Source organism: Pipistrellus hanaki (genome assembly GCF_964339955.1).
Source record: "Pipistrellus hanaki genome assembly, chromosome: 8".
Classification (NCBI taxonomy): domain Eukaryota; kingdom Metazoa; phylum Chordata; class Mammalia; order Chiroptera; family Vespertilionidae; genus Pipistrellus; species Pipistrellus hanaki.
The window spans coordinates 52,929,640-52,953,332 of NC_140510.1; the positions used below are offsets into that span (position 1 = coordinate 52,929,640).

A 23,693-nucleotide genomic window follows, 5' to 3' on the forward strand; every position below is an offset into this window, starting at 1 on the left:
ACTCAACCACTCATTAACATTGGCCGGGCAACAATATGTTTCAAATAAAGAAGTAGAAAACTAAGTTCTTCCTTCCATGAAAGCTGCTTCATTTTCAGGATTCCTTCACGAAAGGAGTAGAATGCGTGAAGGCTGTCTGGCTATGTTCTTGCCTCCCCTTTAACGTTCACAGATGTGGAGAGCAGGCAGTGTTTCTCTACCTTGACCACCAGCCAATAGGATCACCATCTTCTATCATTCTGGAGATTACACCTTTTATGATTTCCCCCCAAAAAAAGCTATTTCCTTATCTTTGCACATATCCCCACTATTGACAACAAAACACAATGTTAGATACCATTATGTCTCCACTAATGTTTTCTAATCATTTCTGGAATCTTCCAAATGAGAGGATGTAACCAGCTCCCCCAGAAAATGAAACAGAGGTCATTGCAGCAGCAGTAACCAAGCTGTTTGCTAAATTTAGCTGTCCAATAATTTCCATTCAAATTTGAAAACTGTGAACTACAATTACAGAATGTTGAAACAGAAAGGACCTTAAAGGTCATTGATTCCCTCCCTCCCCTCCCCCATTTTTCTGATGAGAGTATAGGGGCCTAGTCATAGCCTGTGATTTGCTTCAGGCTACAGAGCTTGTTAATGGAAGAGATGGAACTTGAATAAAGATCTGCTCAGCTGTCCTCACCACACCACAGCTGCTCTGCCTGCTATGATTAATCTCACCTAACCAGAGATAGGAGGTATTATTGGTTGTGGCTCACCCTCTGTGGCCATTCATCTATTCGGTGGCTGCATATACAAGAGCAAGGGTGTCTGAATTACAAGTTGCTGCAAGAGAAATGAAATGACTCCATACGCAAACCCTGCCCCCAACTCCAAAAACTTCCTGCTTTATAGTCATCAATAATGAATGGCCCGTCCCTGCAATACTCAGAGGGAGCTTGCGTTGCACTTTGGAGCAGCCGGTCAGTCATGTGCAATGGATAGAGCCCTTTCTTTCAAATCCCAGGGCAGTGCGTCCTTCAGGGCTAGCATTGCATTTTCAATTAGCTGCTGAGTGAACGTTTGGCATGTGTAGTAGTGGAGAGGCATACAATTAGCTTATTATTCCTTTCCGTCTTGTGCTGAGAAGATCCGAGAGGTTGGTGAGGGAACAAACCAGACGTCAGTGTGGATTTGAAAGAGGGAGTTGCTCGGACCTCGGCATCCTCACTTGCTCACGCTGGAATTACAGCTATTCATTAGGAAGCGCTCTGTGTGGCCGGGTGGAGTGTGCCCGAGGAGACACATCCCAGACACCGCTTGGGGTTTGTCCTTCGGAGTCCTCCACGTGTCTGGCTAATTCTCATCATCACCATGGAGCCCAACAGTCCCAAAAAGATACAGTTCGCTGTACCTTTGTTCCAGAGTCAGATCGCACCCGAGGCGGCGGAGCAGGTAAGCAGGACTGGGTGGGGACCAGTTGTTGGATAAAGTAACATGGACGGACATGCTTGTTATTAATGGAAGGCTTCTCTACCTCTTGAATTTACCCAACGTCGTGGGTTTCCAGGACACACGAATGAGAAATAAATTGGTTCCCATAGGCACTTGTGTTTGAGTTGCACTGGGTGAACTATTGGTTAAAATGCAGCGTTTCATGTGATGCAAAATTAGCATCTGCTAGGGAAAAATGGTTATATTAGCAATTCAGATGTGGATCCGAAAATATCTTTGCTTTTGCGCATTAAAATAACAGGTTCAACATTTAGAGAAACTTAAAAATAAATTCTAAAATTTAACAACCTTTTATCTCATTACTTATGAAATAAAAAGATAAAGATTCGTTTAACAATGAAAGCATTAACTCTTGGAATAATTTCAGATAATACACTTAATATTTTATTTTCATGTTTTTTATTATATATCCAGAACAGTAATTATAAATATATGTAACATATGATAGATGGGATGTGTAGGTATATGTGCAATTAAAAAAAACATTTTATTCAGATATTAGAAATTGTATTTTAACATTTCTTGAATTCCTTTTCCATCTATACTATGTCAATATGTATTTTTCTCTTTGTCTTTCTGTCTCTGACTCTCTCACATGTGGTTAGTTTATATCTATAGTATTGCCTTTCATATTCAGAACCACTTAAAATATCATTTGTAGTAAAAGTATAGCAGCGAGGAGACAAAAGCAAAGAAATTTAGAGGATCATCAACTTAATTAATTAATTTCTTAAAACCTAAGTTATCCCTGAATCTTTTACCAAGTATTATATACAAAGCTTTAAAAACAATTATTAAATCTGAGACTCATAATTTTCTATGATGCTGAAGTAGATTCACTCAGTCTTGGGCCAGTTAAATACAACCTTGAACACGTATCTGTGTTGAATGAGGCATTGGTTCTATCTTGAACAAGGTGTCATTGGTAAATTTTGTCTACTCTCCTACTGACATATACTTTAGGAATTTACCTATATATTCAAGGAATCATGGACATATTGGAAATTCTAATCATAATATACTCTTATAACTTAAATTAAGTAAAACCACACACTACACCAATTAACTTTAAATGAGTAACATACTCTTGTAAGATCCATATTCATTTTTTATTTGTTGATTTATTCTAAATAATATACTAGAAAGTAAGAAAAACTTATAATATTAACTAAAATCAAAAACTCATGCTGTTAAATTTAACCTGCTTGAAATTTGAGTTTTCTAAGCTTCTCTCATTTAGATATAAGTATAATGAATCTTGAAAGCATCATTAATATTATGAAATTAGCAAGTCATCCCTCTGCCTTCAGTGCATATTAATTTTCGGAGGCATCATTTGATTGTATACAACTACTTTTTTTGTGGAAGTGTAGCTTCTCGGTAAACAAAGGTGATAGTCATATATGACAGTTCTACTGTCTGACTTTCTATGTTTCAAAATAAATGTAGTGACACCTCCTGTGTGCCCTCCAGATACTTGCTTTCGTATGTTGGGAGATGAGGATGGGACAGCTTTGCGAGCTGGGGGGTGACCTGGAGCAGTGTCTGGCTCCCACTGACCTCCGCGGGGCCTTTGTTGTTCACAGATCAGAAAAAGAAGACCTACCCCGGCATCGCTTGTGATTCTCAACGAACAAAGCCCCCCAGGTAAAGGAGCACATCCTGTTTCACGCACGCTGATGGAACAGAATAGAATTGTTAGAATAACATCAAAGAGCATTTCATTGCCAAAAGACTTTAACTCTGCGTTTCAATTAGCAACAATCTAACATGTTCATCTCTACAATGGATCATAAACAAAGCCAGAAATAAATATGGAAACTGTCTCAGCCAGCAGCCTGCTTTACTTCTAGAATAACACACTGGTGACGGTGATATGCTATGAAATGTTTTGCTAGCATTCGCTGTCCCGTGTTCAGGTGTTTATACAGAATTTGATTTCGTGCTTACTAATGAGGCTGGTAGAAAGTTATATAATTAGGATCCAAAGCTCAAATTATAGCTCTTGAGGTGCTTATATCTTTACAGAATAGGTTTGTGTTTTTTTTTTTAATCTATGAAAGGTTGTCATGGGGTGGGCAAGGAGCCAGCATTGGCTATCGCTTTGCTGATGATGTCATCTCTGAATAATGCAACTGACAAGTAACCAGATCAATTTTCATCTCTGTCCATTTGAGAGCCATTCTGAAGGATTGCATCCATTTGTTGAGGTTTTATTTTCCATTTCCTGTAAAAAGTAAAGCTGATTATTATTTCTGATAGAGAACAATGATCTGCAATATGCAAACGTTATTTACTTATTATAGGGAGGTGATTTTAATCTCACATTTTAGTGGCGTTTTCTAGTAATGTAAGACAGCAAAGGTCATGGGATTAATTGGTAGCCAGGCAGGACTTGGTGTTGGATTTTTGTAGGAATAAACAATAAGGATGAACAAAAGGAGTCTGAATAGTGGAAACAAGCCTAAGTATAAGTTGTAGTAAATGATGTTTTAAGAATATCAGGACAAAACAGACTGACTTTTTCAGATTCCTTTCTTATTAGAGAAGTTATATATAAGAAAAGAAGGTAAAAATCTAATAGAACATTTATCATTGGGTCCAAAACTAGGAATATGGTTAGCTGATAAAAAAAAAAAAAAAGCAGCCTGGCCTCTGTGGCTCAGTGGTTGTGTTGACCCATAAATCAAGAGGTCACTGGTTCGATTCCCAATTAGGGCACATGCCTGGTTTTCAGGCTCCATCCCCTCTAGGGGGCATGCAGGAGGCACCTGATTGATGATGTTTCTCTTTCATCAATGTTCTATTTATCTATCTAACTATCTATCTATCTATTCATCTATCTATCTATCCTCTCTCTAACAAAATCAATAAAAATATATTTTTAAAAAAACAAGCACATTTATTTCTGCTAAAAACAAAGACTCATAATTTGATCCTACAATTTTAAAGTTTTGTAGCATTTTAAAATCATTTTGAAATATATTATCTCACTTAAAATGTTAACTTATATTTGGATGAATAAGAGGTGCAGATGATATGCACTCATAGTTTACAAATAAAAACAAGTAAGTAAATATAATAATGAAATCTCAGATTGGAGGTAATTTTATAGCAATTTCTCATCACTATCTTTGCTCATAGTGACAGACTTTTCCATAATGTCCTAGAACTTACCTCCCTATGCCAACCTTGAAAAGGGTTGCCCATCTTGATTTCTAGGTGTCCTTTGACTACTAAAAAGCAGCTTTCAGAATTCTGCAGGTATTGTCAATGTTTGAACATAGTATAGCCAGGGAACTCATTCGAGCTCCGGAAATAGTAACTATAGCTTCTTGAATGCCAAATATTTTCCATTTATAGCTGAGAAAGTGTGCATCAGAGAGGTGAGGTGATTTTTGCAGAATTTCTTCCACTCGAAGTGACAGATTACACAAGACAAACACAGATCGTTCTGATTCTAGAGCCCATGCATTTCCTATGGCATGATTCTGGCCCTACAGATTCCAGTCTGCAATACACAGTGAAGGCTCTGTAAATGTGACTAGACATTCACATTCACATTCATGTCCTATTGACAAGCAAACCCAACCTTTAAATAAGTCCGTTGTCTCTAGACCACTTTGCTTATTAGATTAGGAATTTTATTTTAATGTCCCTGTGAACAAAATTTTTATTTTCTCTAGAAACCTTTTCTCATCAGACCTCCTAATCACTAGATGGCAGTGTGCTAGTTCCCTTATAGACTCCACCATTTTCTCTTTTTATAAGCACCTTTGGAGAGGACTTAGATGCAAATAGCATCTCACAGGGAACTGTGTGGTTTTAGTAATGTCATCTCCCCGAGTCTTCATTCTCCTTTTGGAAATGAGAATAGTTTTCAAGGACTGTCATGTCAGTCTTTGGCTGTGTATAGCAATGTGTATGGCAACCAGAGATTTGAACTACTGATCAGTTCTTGCAGCAAAAACCCAAATGCTTATATAGTTTTCTCAGTAACAATAATCTAAAACCGTGATTATTGAGGAAATAAGTCTAAGGATCAAATAAATAAGCAAACAAACAGCAACAAAAGAACATCATATGAAGCTCAACCAACTCTGGATGCTAACTTTTATTAGACATGTGTTCTTGGGTAAGGGACAATATCTACAAGTTTTATTTTCTCATCTATAAAATAGGGATTATAAAGTCCATCCTTCCTACATCACAGGGTTGTTGTAATGATTGAAAGGATTAATTAAACACACTTTAAAAATTGCAAAGTGCAACAAATGTTAGGTGTTATTAGCTTAGGTGTTCTGGAATATAAACTTTGCATATGATATTTAAGGTTAAGATATAAAAACTAGCTCTCATTGGTGATCCTCATAATCTGATTTGTATCAAATATTTTTGCCATAACCAACAATTCCTTGTTCCAAATGTTACCTGAACAATCTTTATCAAACAAACAAGCCAAGACAAATAGCAGCAACAAAAACCTCGTTAAGTATTAAATGACCTTTTTTTTAAGCAATTGCTTCTTTTAACTCTCAATAAAGCAATATGTTCTTTGACAAATAATAATTGATTGCAGCTTTAAATCCTGGCAAACGAAACAAATCTCTTTAATTTATTGAAATTGCCCAGGAAACAAGTGAGTGTTCCTGGAATCAGATATCATTAGTGCTGTTTAAAATCCCTGAAAAGCCTTTCTTTATTGTCAATTAATGAAGCAAAGAAAATTAAATTTTCCACATAGAGTCATAATTAACAAACCTTTTCAATGTATATGATTAGATCAGTGTATTGCAATCCTTGTTAAATGAGTTAAACGTAGCTTATTTTTTAACCTTTCCAAGAGTTTGCATCCCAGCCAGTGTAACTCAGTGCTTGAGCATCAGCCTATGAACCCGGAGATCATGGTTTGATTCCCGGCCAGGGCACAAGATGGGTTGCTTGACTGATCCCCAGTAGGGGGCATGAAGGAGGCAACCAATCAGTGATTCTCTCTCATCATCGATGTTTCTCTCTCTTTCTCCCTCTCCTGTCCTCTCTGAAATCAATAATTTTTTAAAGTGTACAGAAATAATAAAAATAAAATAATATTTGAAAGATTTAACTTTGCGTTTAGAAATATGTATACATTCTGTTTATATTTGATGAGGAGAAAGAACAGAAAGATGTTCCAACATGTAAATCCAGATTGTTTGCTAGTTCATCCACGCTGGTGAAGGGAGCACCTGGCTGATGGGATTTCAGGTGCAACAAAATGCCTGTCAGTCCCTGTCTAACCAGTAGCCTAGGGTTCTAGGCAGGAGAAGCACTACAGCCACAGATAGTAACCTGTTAAGGATCTATCATCCTCTGGCATAGATTCATCAGTTTAACTCAAAATAATGGAAAACAGTACAAAACATTTTAAATTGAAAACATCATGCCTTAAAAAATGTAAGAGCAAAGAGTGTTTAGGGTGGAGAGGGCAGGGACTATGTGCTTGTTCCTAGGAATGACTCTGAACAGCCAGAGGCAATAAAAAGATACTGGAAACTTGAGATGTGGGGGCAGAGAAGTGCAAAAGAAAACTTTCGCCTTTTAAAAAGGTTTTTTGGGGGCTAATAATGTGAGTGACCTTGTAGAAAATTAATTTTTAGTTCATTTTCTGTTAAGGGCCTATTTCCGATAAGCCCTCTGAGGCTATACAGCAGAGCTCATTGTCTATTCTTGTACTGTGTGCTCTTTGCTTTTACTCTTGGAAAATATGCAGTTAAATAGTTTGGTTCCTGTGTTTTTATTTAGAGGGATGACTGCTCATACATTTTCTCTATTCAGAAATAAGTGCAATGCCACTTTCTTCAATTTATCTCATCACATTTCTGTATTTACTTAAACATACTTGTCTTTAAGTAGACTTATGAGAAATTATATATATTTGGTCACCAGTATTAGAAATCTAGAATTGGAACAGAACTTCAGAAAATACCTAATCTAACCACACATCTTCATGAAAGATACATAAGTCAATCCAAATCCCAGAAACTCACTCCATTTTATATATCTCAGAGAAAAATCCATAGTTACTCCAATTTTCCAATTCTAGATCCAATAATTTTAGTTGTTAAAAAGTTAGTTTGTTACACCAAAATTGAGTAATGCCACACTTCATTCTAAAGTAACTATTTACTGTCTTCAATGAAAGTTTATTTACTCACCTTTTAAAACATATACAAACTGGAGGTCTGGTGCACCAATTTGTGCACAGTGGGGTCCCTTGTCCTGATCTGCGGGATCTGGCCAGAACCAGCTTTCTGACATTCCCTGAGGGGTCCCAGATTGCAAGAAGATGCAGGTAAGGCCAAGGGACCCAACTGGTGCATGATCAGGGCTGGGGAGGGTCACAGGAGGCTGGCCAGCTGGGGAGGGACCATGGGAAAGCTCCAGGGTGTGTCTGGCCCTGTCTTGCTTAGTCCCACCAAACCTCGGCAAAAAGCTAATCTACTGGTTGGAGCATCTGCCCCCTGGTGGTCAGTGCACGTCATAGTGACTGGTTGATTGGTCTACTGTCTGCCCTCTGGTGGTCAGTGCACATCATAGGGAGTGGTTGAGTAGCCTTAGCATATCATTAGCACATTATGCTTTGATTGGTTGAACGGATTACTGGACGACCAGACAGCATATTAGGCTTTTATTATAGAGGATAGTCTTTATCATGTTCTCTTCTGGATGAATATTCCCAGGCCCCTATAAGGCTTGAGTGAACTGTATCTAAAATATCCTTGTCTGTTGGCCTTTGGAACCCAGAGCTGTGCACAATCTTCCAGTAAAAAGTCAGCCTAGACCAGGCCTTCTGACTATTAAAGTTTATGGCACCCATTCTTTTCCACTTACGGTAAAGCAGAGACAATATGGTTACAATTAAATTTAATGGATCTGATTTTGGGGCTATTGGCTTTCCCTTTGGCACTGTTAGCTCTAAATATTCTTAGAACTGAGGAATAAAAACATTTTCTTATACTGTATAGATTAGGATCCACCACATTAGTTCATATGAATTATATAAATTAAATACCACTCTGTCTCTCTTCAATCTTGATAGTAAGTGCAGTCAGTAGAAAGAACTGGGCTTTCAAATTGACTGTGCTATTCAGGACTACACACTGAGAAAGAATCCATAGTCCCTTCTGGAGGAAGCATATGACTTTCTAAATGAAGCTTGCATTTTAGAACTCTAACACCAAGCTAACCAATGAGGTTTAGAAGGCTTTGTATTTATAATCCTGAGAGACACTGGATGGTATCTAGAGAATAGTGCTGGACTCAGATTGGGTTGTTCAAACAGAGAGGTGGGTTCCAGGAATTTCTGTTGATGGGAGGTTTTGCAGGGTCAACCAGAGTTAAAGCCGAGATTTATTTCCAGTGTTAGGGCATTCATATGCACACAATCTCTTTTCATGGAGTCTCTCTGTGTAACAAAATGAACGATTTGTGATTGAAAGGCAGTGAACACCTTGAGTGCAAGCTCCAGAAATCACACTGAAGATTTTCCTGGGACTCTTAATGACGGGTAAGACATCATAAGCCCAGACCTGCAGATGCCTGTCACTCTCAGGGACCCCCAATCAAAAGCTCTACTGGACCCATCGTCCAGGGAGTTTTGTTTCATTCTAGGTTTTCTCATCTTCTCTGAGAATGTGGTTGTAATTCATTCTGTTGATTGTTCAGCTATTATTTTTCCTTCTTAGTATTAATGGCAGTCAAAGCAAAGAAATGTTAATGTTTGAAGACCATTCAAGAATCAACTGGTATCAATTTCTAAGGAATTTCAGGAGAAATTGTATGTTTCTCCTCAGCATTTATTTTTATGAGTTATTGAATGCCAAACCATACTAAATGATATAAAGCACGTAGCTTTCAGAGATACAATTGACTGACATATTTTCCCATAACTATTTAATCTGTTCAGCCAAATAGCCCAATCAGTTGGAATAATTGTGAGCCAAAGATGAGTTTCTAGTCCTTAGTCATGTCAAAATTTGCTATATTCTAAATATAACAAACTAGTCTACTCTTTAAATAAATGGAAATAATGAAAGGGTCAATTATAAAACTATGAAATAGTTCTACTTTATTTCAGCCTAATTACTACTTTTGCTCATTTTGAATAAATATCATATTCTTTTTACCTTTATGTTGATTTTAACTAGAAATAGATTAGTGAAATATGACAGAATTGTGGTAGGGTCAATTCACTTTATTTTTCATGTTTTGGACATAACAGATGAAAATAACTCTATGGGCTGAAACCGGTTTGGCTCAGTGGATAGAGCGTCAGTCTGCAGACTGAGAGGTCCCAGGTTCGATTCCGGTCAAGGGCATGTACCTTGGTTGCGGGCACATCCCCAGTGGGGGGTGTGCAGGAGGCAGCTGGTCGATGACTCTCTCTTATCAACGTTTCTGACTCTCTATCCCTCTCTCTTCCTCTCTGTGAAAAATCAATAAAATATAAAAAAGAAAAGAAAAGAAAAGAACTCTATGGTACTTTTGCACAATATAGAGAGGCAGTATTTGTAATAGGTAAAGCACTGGCTTTGGAGTAAGACAGTAAGACAGGGGTTAGAAAGTCAGCATTGCCAGTTACCAGTGGTGAGTCATTAGGCGTGTACATAATGTCTATGGGCTTGGTTTCCTCCTTTCTTAAATAGGATATTGAGGCATGAGACAGTGCATAGCATAGTGCCTGCAATCAAGTAATACTGAAGACACGCAGCCCCCCTGAGAAAAGCTGAGTTCTCCCAAAGCCTGCATTTCTTATTGGAAGATAGCACAGCTCTTTTCCAATTCTGACTGCATTAGTGTCCAACAGTATCCCCAAGAGATGGGGGTTTTTGATAAGGAAAAAGATGTACCATACTTCCTAATGCATCAGGATAATAATGCACAATTAAGGACATGTTATGTATCTCATGTAGTACTTGTTCAACTGATCATGTTTACAAATATAATTTTCATGAAATACGAGCCCTTTACAGTTTTTAAAATAAGCATGACATTGGTGTCTATAAAGTTATTTGGCTACACACATATCTGCCACAAAAATCTCTAATGTTTGCAATAGTATTTTCATATGGGTTATTAAATTTAAATGCATACAAATAGATCCTTAAATCCAATTACCATCCATTAAAATTTTAGGCACTTACTCTGATTAAAGCACAGTGTTCAGTCCTCTAGAGCAGTGTTTCCCAACCTTCTCTCATGATGAGAATCACCTGGTGGAGTTGTTAAAACACAGATTCCTGAATCCCAACTAAGAAGTGCTAAACTAGAATTTTTGGGAACATATAGGTAAAATTGTATACTTAATTAGTGCTCTAAGGCTAGGCATATATATATATATATATATATATATATATATATATATATATATATATATATATATATATATTACTTAGGAGCAAGTCTGAAAGTTTTGGGATTTTCTACCTTTTCTTCCATCCTTTTCTAGTTATACTTTGACTTTTCCAACAATTCCAGGCACATTTGGGGGCAGACTTTACCAAGGGCTTAAATTAAAATGCCCTTGGGGCCCAGGCAGGTGACATATAGGAGTGCCCTGGCTCTATGTAGGTATGGCGCTGTGATGGGCCTTGTGGTCCATATGGAGGATGCAATATTTTTATTGGCTGCTCGGTCTAGGGCGCTATTGCTTTATTCCAAAATCATATAGTAACTTCCAAACTGCTTTCCCATGATTTTCACATTGGGAGTTAGCTTTGTGAAGAACCAAGAGCCCTAACCTTAGAATAACATGGTATATCTGAATTTCTGAGCTTTAGTTCCTAGTTCTATGAAGCACAGAGCATGATAACAGATCATGCTGGAATCAAGCAAGATGATGTATGTCAGCAATCCTATTGATAGTGGATTTATTCTTGCCCCACTCTGGTTTATGTGAGAGGCTTTGGCAGTCTTATTATATATGGGTGATTCACTAGGGAAGATTTGCTTTTCATAATTGGTTTGTTATGACCTTTAATTTGTTTTCTATAATTTACCTGTCCTAGATTTCAATTAGCTATGATAAGGCACATGAGGTCTTCTCATGAGAAGCTCAAATATTTCCTCACAATCTGCACATCATTATAATTTTTTGCTTTCAGTCATTCAGTCATTTCCTACATAGTCTGTGGAACATTTATTACACAAATTATTGATAATTGTACCATAGCTAAAATTTAATTAAAGGAAAAATAATGAACAGAGCAAAGGAAAATAATTATGTTAGATTATGGTTAACATTCCTGCTTCACTTATTTATTTATTTTTTACTTTTGACCTGGCCTAATTTCTTTCTTTCTTTCTTTTTTTCTTCTATTTTTCAAAATATATTTTTATTAATATCAGAGAGGAAGGGAGAAGGAAAGAGAGAGAAACATCAATGATGAGAGAGAATCATTGATTGACTGCCTTCTGCATGCCCCCTCTTGGGTATGAAGCCCACAACCTGGGCATGTGCCCTTTACCAGAATCAAACCTGGTACCCTTTAGTCTGCAAGCCAATGCTTTATCCACTGAGCAAAACTGGCTAGGACCCTAATTCCGCACCCCTCTTTTTATTGAATGTATTGAGGTGACACTGGTTAATAAAATTATACAGTTTTCAGTTGTACAATTCCACAATACATCATCTGTACCCCAAGTCAAGTCTCCTTCCATTACCATTTACCCCTCCCACACTGTCCTCCCCCCACCGTGCCCTCTTCCTCCGTAATTGTTTTCCATGTCCATGAATTTTTCTCTCTCTTTTCTTTTTCTTTTTTGCTCAATTCCTCCACACACCTGCAGCACACCCCCATCCCTAATGGCTGTCAGCCTGCCTCTATCTATGAGTCTATCTCTATTGTTTTTTAAGTTTTTTAAAAATATATATTTTATTGATTTTTTTTACAGAGAGGAAGGGAGAGGGATAAATAGATAGAAACATCGATGAGAGAGAAACAGTGATCAGCTGTCTCCTGCATACCCCCTGCTGGGGATGTGTTCGCAACCAAGGTACATGCTCTTGACCAGAATCAAACTTGGGATCCTTCAATCCACAGGCTAATGCTCTATCCACTGAGCCAAACTGGTTAGGGCAAGTCTGTCTCTATTTTGCTTGTCAGTTCGTTTTGTTTATTAGACTTTTCTATTTCCTCTAGTTTTGGCTGAGGATTCTAAAGCTCAGTACAGGAACCTTGCTCGTTTGCCATATGTCCAGGGATTTCAGATCAAGCAGGACAGACACAGACTTTTCAAAGGATTATCCATTCTCCCTTCATGGATCTTAAGCACTGACTACTTGCCCCAGTGATTAAAGGATTTTCAAAAAATGATGCCAGAGAGCTATTCACCTTCACTTTTCAGTGAAGAAAAATGTCATGAATGACTGAGCTAGAATGGCTCATCTCAAATTCTACCACAGGTCATTTTACCTGGTGAATAGCCCAGAATTCCTGCTTTACTAAGCCAATAAAGGGCACTTTTTGCTTAAGGTCTTGGAGATAGTCGAAGATATTTTCATACTGTAATTTTATAGTTCACAGCCATAGTTGGAGTCAAGACCAACACCAGCTGCACTGTTTATATGGACAGTTACAGTACAAGGAACATATTAAATACATATTATGAGACACTTTTATCACATAAAAGAAATATTCCTCCTAAGCTACAAATAAAATAATTTTAAAAATAATATAAACTCAAAGGCAAATGTAAAGAGTTTAACAGTAACTTATCTTAGCTTTTATAGTTTTACCAGAGGCTTGGTGCATAGATTTGTGCACCAGTGGAGTCCCTTGGCCTGGCCTGCAGGGATTGGGCCAAAACTGGCTCTCCAACATACCCAAGGGGTCCTAGGTTGCGAGAGGGGGTTTCTCCAGTGAAATACCCCAGAACTGGGCTCCCTCCTCTTTGTTCCAGGTGTGTCACATGAGAACCACAGCTGCCAAGTCACCGCAGCTTGGCAACTCCTGGGTTGAACATCTTCCCCCTGGTGATCATTGCGTATCTTAGCTACTGGTCGGACAGTCGAATGGTTGGATGGTTGTTTAGGCTTTTATATATATACTAGGAGCCCAGCATGCAATATTTTGGGGCACCGCCCACCCACCTGCAGCCCTGCCCTGACACCCAAACCTCACAGAGCTCCAGCACACCTGGCCCAGCCCCCAAACCCTCTGGCCTTCTCTGGCTGCTTCAAGCTCTGACCTCAGTCCCTCCAGTCGCCCCGGGCTGGTCCTGCCTTCTCTGGGTGCCTCCCCGTTTCCGCCCTGTCTCCAGAGCAATGTGGTGGCTCCACCCGGTCATGGCCCAGAGGAGAGCATGGAAGCCTCCTGCCTGCTGAGCTGTGCTCCTTCCCCTGGCAGGTGGGCCACAGGGCACTCAGAGTGTGAGCGGTGGGTGGTAAAGGACTGGTGAGGGGGGTGCTCTGAGCTCTCACTCCTGTCCTCCCCGGCACAGGATGATCCTGCCTCCTCCAAGTGCCTCCCCACTTCCACCTTGTCTCTGGAGAAATGCCCCAGCTAATATGCTAATGACCTGGTCGTTACCCATTACAGCGTCCCTCTCATTAGCATATTAGCTCTTTATTAGTATAGATGAATAGTTTGCAAAACTATTTTACCTATAACATATATCCTCAAAATGCTGTGAGATGAATATTATTTTCATTTTACAGAAGGAGGGTGATAGGTGAGCTGCTCAAGATCAAAGAAGCTAGTAAGTAAGTAGGTCTAAAATTTAAACATAGGTTATCTATCCAAAGTCAATGGACTTCCCACTATATTAATACATCTTTCTTTTTATATATAGGAAACATCATACTCTTGCATCTATCTTTCTCATGGAAGTAATCATAAGCAAGTACTTCCTTGTAACTTAGCTACACGAGGTTCTATTTGATGTGATACCACAATGTTCTTTTTTTTTTTTTTTTAAAATTCTATTCCAAAGCAAGTGATATTGTCTTGGAGTGTCAATTCTATACCATTTCCTTTTTCTTTTCTTTGATAATGTATTAAATAAGGTGACTTTAATTCTTAATGTTTTATTATATAAGCAAAAATTCAGATAACAAAACAGAAAAATAAATCCCAAGCATCATTTCCTTCTTAAAATTAGACCCTGTTATTTATTTATGTCTGGTTCCCTAGCTGTGTATCTACACTTATTAAGTGTAGATACACAGCTAGGGTATCTTCTCTTTACTTAGAACGTTAGTTGGAAGGCGAACAGCTTAAAACTTTGGATTCTAGTGGACCAATCTGAGTGATTTGTACACATACTGAGATGTCATCTTCCCCTTTCCGTCTATTGCAGTTGCTCTTATCATCCTAGACTCAGGTCAGATCTCCTTTTCCCTATGAACCTTTCATCAACCACTCCAGCTGGAAGGTTTGACTCCAATAGAGGTAGTAAGTCACTGGGTGCATGGACTCATTTCCTCTAACTGATCATCAGTTACTTTCTGTCACCTTGTCATGCCCTGAAGGAATGGATTGTGGAACATTAGATTTTAATATGAGTTGGAAGAAGAAATATCATGTCAGCAGGCCCTTCCATGTGTATCAGGTGTTAGTTAAGTCCTCTCTGGGTGGCAGGACTGAAGAACAGGGCTCTGGAGATCTGGGAGAGTGACTCAGAGGAACCCTTACTCTGGAAGGAAAAGAGAGACCACTTAAAACTTACCTGATTATTTCAGAACTTTATCTTTGCCCTCACATTTCACAAGTAGTTACAAATGATAGTCCATTGAACCACAGGAGCTCTTACATTAAATATTTATAAGATAATTTAAAATGGCTTTTACAGCACATGAACAGGATGAAAAAAGTTGGAACCATCTCAGCAAGGATAAATTTCGTTAGCAGTGGGCTGGAGCTTGTTGTGTCACTCTTTCAGCCTAGACATGCTCTGAATTAGCACCACACTCAGCTGATGACTGTGGGTAGACAATTTTGCATAATCGTGATTTTGAGACTCAGGTTCCAAAGCTTGAGCGTGCTTGTCCAATGACCAATTGCTCTCTTTAAATTATCGGAATCTATTTTTAAAAAGTCAGTAAAATGGTGATTGTAGAAAATTGAGTAAAGTAGTATAATCAATTTGGCTGCCTTCTTACAGGAACATAGGAGTTCCAGAGTTCAATTCAATACTGCCATGTAATAGCAGTATCTGTCCTGTAATGGTCATTTACCTTTCTTCTATGTTGATGAATAGGGACAAAGTTCTCTTTTCATTTCCTTTCAATTGAGAAGTAAACAGTTTACCCAGTAATGCCCTTAAACTTCATTGTTTGTTGCAGTAAGCCATCAGGGAATAGTTAGTAACTTGTAGTCAATACTGAAAATCAAACAGTTCATGACTTATCAAAAACATTTAAAATTACACACTTCATCCAAAAATCCATTTTGGCTTGCATGTAAGATTTCAACTTAAGTGGAACATAATGACTACAAGGAATCTAATTTTAGAGTGGACCTTGTGCCTGAGCCTTCCTTTCCCTCATTTTTTATACAAGGCAGCCACAGAAACAACGTACTGCAGCCCCAGTACGTTATTTGCAAGCATATTGTAAGCACATAGCTTTGCATTACAACATTCTAGCTGCTTTCTTTGTGCCTATTTCTTTTTTTTTTAATATGCATTTACATTTTTAAAAAATATATATTTTATTGATTTTTTTCAGAGAGGAAGAGAAAGGGATAGAGAGTTAGAAACATCGATGAGAGAGAAACATTGACCAGCTGCCTCCTGCACACCCCCCATTGGGGATGTGCCCCCAACCAAGGTACCCTTGACCTGAATCGAACCCAGGACCTTTCAGTCCCCAGATTGAAGCTCTATCCACTGAGCCAAACCGGTTTCAGCTGTGCCTATTTCTTAAAAATATTCTTTATTGATTAAGGTATTACATATTTGTCCTCATCCCCCCAATACCTTGCCAAACCCCCCCACTCATGCCCCCATTCCCCTATTGTCTGTGACCACTGGTTAGACTTATATATATGCATACAAATCCTTTGGTTGATCTCAGCTGCTTTGTTTTCTGATTGGCAAAGACTGTGCTCTATGTATTTCTGTTATCTGGGTATACTTATTAAAATTTGTGCACCGGTGGGGTCTGGCCAGCCCACCCAGATCAGGGCCAATTTGTGCCAGAATGGCCTGGGGAGAGGCCACAGGAGGTTGGCTGGCTAGCCCTACCCCCTCATTGGACCAGTTGGCTGACCGCAGCTTGCATCATAGTGATTGGTTGTTCCGGTCCTTCCAGTCATTCCGCTCTCTTGGCTTTTATATGAATAGATCTATCATTATGGGCATACTGGGGTATATTACATAAAAAGGAGCTCATTGCAGTCATCAGTTCATTTTCTTATTTCTAACTTAGTTTGACATTCTTCTTGGCAACTTTTCAGACATACCACAATTTACTTACTTATTTTGATATTCCCCCCCCCTTTTTTTTTTAAAGATTTTTAATTTATTTTTATTTTTTTATATTTATAATATATTTTACTGATTTTTTACAGACAGGAAGGGAGAGAGATAGAGAGCCAGAAATGTCAATGAGAGAGAAACATTGATCAGCCGCCTCCTGCACATCCCCCACCGGGGATATGCCCACAACCAACATACATGCCCTTGATCAGAATCGAACCCGGGACCTTTCAGTATGCAGACCGACGCTCTACCACCTAGCCAAACTGGTTTCGGCTTGATATTCCCCCTTTTAATATTAAATTTTTTTCTGAGCAATAGCTTGAATTTGAAATTGATCTCGTTTTTAGAAGTAAAGGGCTACATTTCACTTCAGTGAAAAGCCTGAACATCTTTAGAATCAAACTCCTAATGAGAAACTATCTTTCTTAGATATAAAATAATCTTGAATCTTCGACATAAAATAAATTGAGAAAAAATAGAATATGACTTCCTATTCCAAATTTTATATCCTAAGGAACACATGCAAGTGGAAACAAAATGAGGCAAAACAAAAACCAAAATAATTAGAAATATTATTTGTGTATATCATTAAATTTATATTTTAATTAATAATGTAATTATTATATAATAATGATTAAGACTCCTTTTTAAAAAGTAGAATACTTGAATTTAACTTTTATTAACAATTTTGATTGAATGTTTTAATGGAGGAAAAAAACATGACAAAGACAAAAAGCTCCAAAATGATATTTCAAAGAACTGAACTATAAAATATTATTAGCTTTTAACATAGCTTTTAGCATTGCTTCCTGAGCTAGACTGAGTTACATGCTCTAAACATTCCAAATAAAATTACAAATGCAGTAAGAGCACATAACCAGTCAGTAAATGCTTAACGGAGGGAAGAAGTTGCGCTGAAAACTGAAGGAAAAGACGGGGAAGAATATTCAAGACAATGGCAGAAACCGGGACAGAGTCTCAGAAGTCGGGCGAGGCCCTGCAGATTTGAGAAAGTGTAAGCAGTCCAGTCGGAATCAACATAAAGTGGCATCAGGTGAGGGCGGAGATTAGGCGGGCACCGCATAGGGGAGCATTGTAAAGTGTTAAAGGAACTATGGTTAGGAACTCCCAAATGGTTTCAGGCAGGGGGGCTCACCTGCTCAGATTTTATTCTAAAAATGTCCCTGTGGTCGCAGATAAAGAACAAATAGGAGTGAGAAAGCCTGAGGCCACGGACAGTCAGTGGACTTGGTTAATTGGATGGCAGATGGGGAGCAGTCTGACCTAAGGCTACAGATACCAGGGCCTTTTCTAAGAAGGCAGAACACATTTGGAGCAGAGTGGAAGAAGGTGATGAGTTCAGAATGAAGCACATTACTTTAGATATAGTGGATAAAATCTCTCTTAATGTCACATGAAATATTTAAAACTTTCCTGGAAGTAATGCCACTCTAATGGAGCCACTGGTATTAAAATCCAATTTACTAGAGCCTTTTAAGAGTAAGCACAGTGTGCTGATAAAAAGAAAATGTTTACCTAGTAATTATTACCTTAATAATGTTGGTGATTTATCTATGATAGGCTCAGTATACCTACCCGAAAAACCATTACTGCTCTTAATCAGTAAAGAACTCCATTTAGACACATACATAATTAGTCAAGCAATTAAGATTATCTGCTCACATCTACTTTGCTGAGTCACGAACATGCTGCCAATCTATCCTGCCTCTGACAGGTGCTCCATAAGCATGGGCTCAGGAAATAGCTAGCTAATTCTGAACTGTATGACCTCAATGCAACACCTCCTTTTAAATTCAAAATCCAACTGGAGAAAAATATTCATTCTTCTTCTTTTAAAAAAATATATTTTATTGATTTTTTGCAGAGAGGAAGAAAGAGGGATAGAGAGTTAGAAACAGTAGGGGATGTGCATGCCCTTGACCGGAATGGAACCTGGGACTTTTCAGTCTGAAGGCTGACGCTCTATCCACTGAGCCAAACCGGCTTTGGCTCATTCTTCTTTAATGAGTTTTATACCCTTCTCACTTTCAATGTTTAGTGAAGCGAGCATGTGTGGCTGAACAAGTTATCTAAGTATGGAATTTGGAAATTTTGAAAATTTATAAAGTTAGAAGCAGCATATTGTTTCAATCTGTAACTAAAGGCATTTGTTATACTTTATATAAACACCCATATTTTCTATCATTTATGTTATACATAGCATTATTTTCAGGTCTCAAATAAGTGCCTGACTACCCTATCTATTTTGTCATTCTCTTTTCTCAGTCACTCCTACCTCAATCTTAGAAAAACCGTCTTTCTAGCAATATGATATAATCAAAAGATATAACCTTTGAAAACTGACAGACCTAGGCCTGAATCCCTACTCTGCCACTTACTAGTTCTGTAACTTTAAGCAAGTCATCCATCCTCTTCGAGTTTCGGTTTGTTCATACATAAAATATAATTAATAATATCTACTTTATAGAGTTGCTCTGAAGATGAAAATAATGAATAGAAATGTTTGGCATTATAGATCACAGTGTTAGAGCCAATAGCAGTGAGAGTTAAACATTAATCTCTTGGAAATTATTGAAGCAAAGAGAGTTGCGTCTTTCCTTTCCTCAACTAAAAATGCTGCCAATCTAGTCATTGCACTTGTTTGATGGTGATTTTATGAGTTATGGGATTGAAATGAAGAAACAGGCAACTTAAAAAGTATTGAAGGAAGATTAACCTAATATCTTTTTTTATCGTCTAAGATTTTATTAAACAAGATAAAAACAATGATATTTGAAAGTCAGGGTTTAGTATAAAATGTTCTTTGATCTTTGACACTTACTTTGATCTTTACTGAAACCTCCTGAAAACATAAAAAAAAATTATTTTTTTAGTCAGAAAATAAGAATTAGATGAGGGAGACTAAAAAATGGATTTCAAGTTAACCAGGTCCGCACACAAGGAGCAGAGCATTGAGAGAATAAGGGAATTTTTTTTTTTTAAGTGATACTTTAGCCAATTTGTCTACATCTGGTGGTGACACCCATTGGTTCTCAGGACTAAAGGATAAATGTTATTGTTGAATGTGGTTACCCTTGTGAGCAAAATCACATGAACTACATAATTAAAAAATTGTCTTAAAAATTTCCTGAAATCTTTTCTGTCTAATCTTTTCTTTTGTTAACAATGGCCTTGAGTTTTTAGTAGTTTCCTCCTGTAGGGAAGATGTGTTGAAACGTGCATGTGAAGCTGTGTGCCATTATTAGAGAAACACAAAGGAATTAAAGCCCAACCTTAGGCAGGAGCCATTACTGAAATATTTGAGGTATTGCAAAAGAATAAGAAGTTTAAAGTTTTGAGCAATGATCAAAGGTAAAACCATGGACTGAAAAAAGATTGCAGCCTCAGGATTTGAACTGGCAAACCTGGCTTCTCACTGCTTCTTAAAGGTTTTCATATTGTTCTTCAAAATTAGGATGTAAGGTAGGACTTTCTTTGTTTAAATGGAATACTGATTATCATGATTTATCTATAGAAATTGCTTGCAATAGCAACATGAAAATAGTTAAAAACAATAATTTATGTATTGTTAGTCTCAAGTCTGCTATGATGTAGCTATATAAAAGGATTAATCGCCTCATGTCTTTAAGTGTAATTTTCTAGATTTATGAAATGAGATTTGATGAGATAACTTTCCATATATTGAAATTTTATAATTTATACTTATTGTTGGATATGTACACTGATACATACACGCACACACACACACAATCTTCGAATATACTGAATAACTGGTTGGTCATGATGCGCCATCATGCTATGGCTGCATATTATGGTTTATTTATTTTATAAAATACCAATGCCACTACTAATATTACTAATACTTTAGTTACATATCCTTTCAAATCTAAATGTCATTTAATATCCAGCTGAAATTCTGCTCAATTCTATTCTGAGCTTCATAGGAGAGACTGCATGAACACCCCCAAATCTGTCTTTGTACATAATGCATTGTGTGGAATTCTATGCATACTGAGGCAGGTGATAGTGAAATAAAAGAAAACTAGATCATAGGGTCCCTGGTCCTTCTACTAGGTTACCCAGGTAAAGGACTTTGCCTTTCTTTCCCAGTGTCATTACCCTTTAACCCCGCCCATAGATCAATAAAGACACAGTGCCAGGGAATTATGAGTTTTACTGGACCTATTGAAAAACATAGGACCTGGTCCTATTGGTGTGGCTCAGTGGTTGAGCATTGACCTAGAAAACAGGAAATAATGATTGCATTCCCAGTCAGGGCACATGCACAGGTTGTGAGGTTGATCCCCAGTAGGGGTCGAACAGGAGGCAGCTGATCAATGATTCTCTATCATTGATGTTTCTGTCTCTCTCTCTCCCTTCCTCTCTGAAATCAATAAAAATAAATTTAAAACAAAAACAAAGGAACAACAACAACAAACCACATAGGGCCTAAAAATTTTAAGTGGACTTAGCACTTTAAAAAATATTTCAGCCGGGACCGGTTTGGCTCAATGGATAGAGCGTCGGCTTGGGGACTGAAAGGTCCCGGGTTCGATTCCGGTCAAGGGCATGTACCTTGGCTGCGGGCATATCCCCAGTAGGGGGTGTGCAAGAGGCAGCTGATCGATGACTCTCTCTCATCGATGTTTCTGACTCTCTATCTCTCTCCCTTCCTCTCTGTACAAAATCAATAAAATATATATTTAAAAAAAATTTCAAAATATAAATCGATATTTCATATAAATATCTATAAAATATGTTCAGCAGTTATTTGAAACTCAAAGAATGTAATTATAAATCAACTCGATTTAATGTAGGCTATGAGTGCATTGTGATATGCTTGATATGTTAGACTCCTCCAAGTCACTGCCTTTGCCTTTGGCAAGAACACACTGGTAAGGAGAGACAGACTCAATACTTAAAGAGGACACTTCCCTCTTTAACATATTACAATATGTTCTTTTAAATGCTTTTTATTAAATTCTTAATGCTTTCAATCAAAGAAAACTTAGAAGCTGTGCTTTTGTAATGACTTTACTTTTGAAGCAGTTAAGCAAAGCATAAGGGTTTTGGGGGTATAAGGTAAATATGGGTTTGTATCTTAGTTTTAGCACTTAGCAGTTAAGGGCTCACAAAAGTGATACCATTTTCCTTGAGATTTGGTTTCTTCATCTGAAAAATAATACAGAGCTACTTATCTCATGTGATTATTAAATGAGGGTTAAATGAAATAATACAGTTATTGGTACCATGTGGTAGTTTCTTATTGAAATGCTAGATCTTTTCATTTTGAACATAAAAGCTGATATTTTAAAGAAATATTATTTATATATTTGAAAGAGAAGCTTATTCCTATACTTTATAGCTAAAACATGTTAACATTCCAGCTCTTTTAAACTATAGGCATCAGTTAGTGAGACTTAAGTGACTAATTTTGCTTTTTATTTCTGGTAAAAAAAAACAAACATGGCCAAACTATAAGAGTCTGGGTTCCCGATTATATAGTCAATGCACTTATCCCTCTATTAACTATTTAAAAGTGGTTAGACATCTGTTTAATTTTTGTTCATTTTATAGGCTAGGCTCTAAATATTAAGTTTGTGTGATTCATAGCCAAATTTCCAATTACAGAACTAAAGTTTTAATCTCACTTTCATCCATGATCCAAAATAAATCTTTCCTTGTCATCACAAATACATGATAGTGTATAGTTTGCCCATTTTTGAAGAGGTTAAGCCATCTTTGAAGTCTTTGCCAAATATGTGGTGGGCCAACAAGTTTTATGTTTCCACTAATGGTAGATTTTCTAGGTGGATCAACTACACCATTAGGGTGCTTATTTATTTATTCATTCACTTAGTATGAATTTAGCACTAGATCCATAAACTGACTTTAAAAAGCTACATTTCTGGGAGGACATATGTAAAAACATATGTATATATTGTAAATACATCTACATTTATAAAAGCCTAAGATACGGAACGACTGGTTGCTATGACACACACTGACCACCAGGGGGAGGACACTCAATGCAGAAGCTACCCACTGGTGTTCAGTGTGATCCTACAATGGAGTGCCACTCAGCTTACTAACCTGTCCCGGGGGCTGACCAGCCCGGCAGCAGTCACTCCCTCCCTCAGTAGTCCTGCAGGTCCAGTCTCTGGAGAATGGGCCAAGCACCGCCGCACGATCCTGAGAGCGCTGCTGGCCTCCTGGAAGTCAGCCTTGGGCACCACAGCCACTTCCCCTCCCTAGATGCTCCGCAAGGAAGAAACAATATAAAAGTGGCCACCGGTGGCTCCCGACAACTGGCATGAGCATCAGCGGGATGGATCTGGGTCCTGACCTGCAAGAGCATCCCCTGCCTGCCAGGAAAGCCGATTGTGTCCTCCCCCCTCCCCCCTTTGGGATGGGTGCCAGACACAGGGCTCACAGCTAGAGAGCACCGCTGCGGGGGTGCCAGTCTCTCCAGATCGGGACTGACTGGGCATGAGCTGATGACAGGCGCGGCAAGGCTGGGATGAGCAGGAGCAGCAGGCAGGAGCGGCAGGTAGTATTAGACTGCTGGATTTAGTCCAATCCTAGCAGGCCATGCCAAGGGACCCACCAGTGCACGAATTAATGCACTGGGCCTCTAGTATGTATATAAATATAAATATAAATGCATATGTATATGTATATATAAATGTATGTAATCAAGATGTGTCAATACA

At 38.0% G+C, this 23,693-nt stretch overlaps 1 protein-coding gene across 2 annotated transcripts in view; it reads left to right on the plus strand.

Moving 5' to 3' along the window:
* Window positions 1–1,356: 1,356 nt before the first annotated feature.
* Window positions 1,357–23,693, plus strand: part of PPP1R1C (protein phosphatase 1 regulatory inhibitor subunit 1C) — a gene marked incomplete at both ends in the record, with an annotated part of 95,502 nt that continues 73,165 nt past the window's right edge. Inside the window, 2 exons of one of the 2 annotated variants that reach the window (XM_084892629.1) lie at window positions 1,357–1,437; window positions 3,063–3,144. In XM_084892629.1, coding sequence (XP_084748755.1) covers window positions 1,357–1,437; window positions 3,063–3,144 — 163 coding nt within the window. The remainder of the gene's footprint in view (window positions 1,438–3,062; window positions 3,145–23,693) is intronic. The other variant, XM_084892630.1, reaches the window with a different exon arrangement.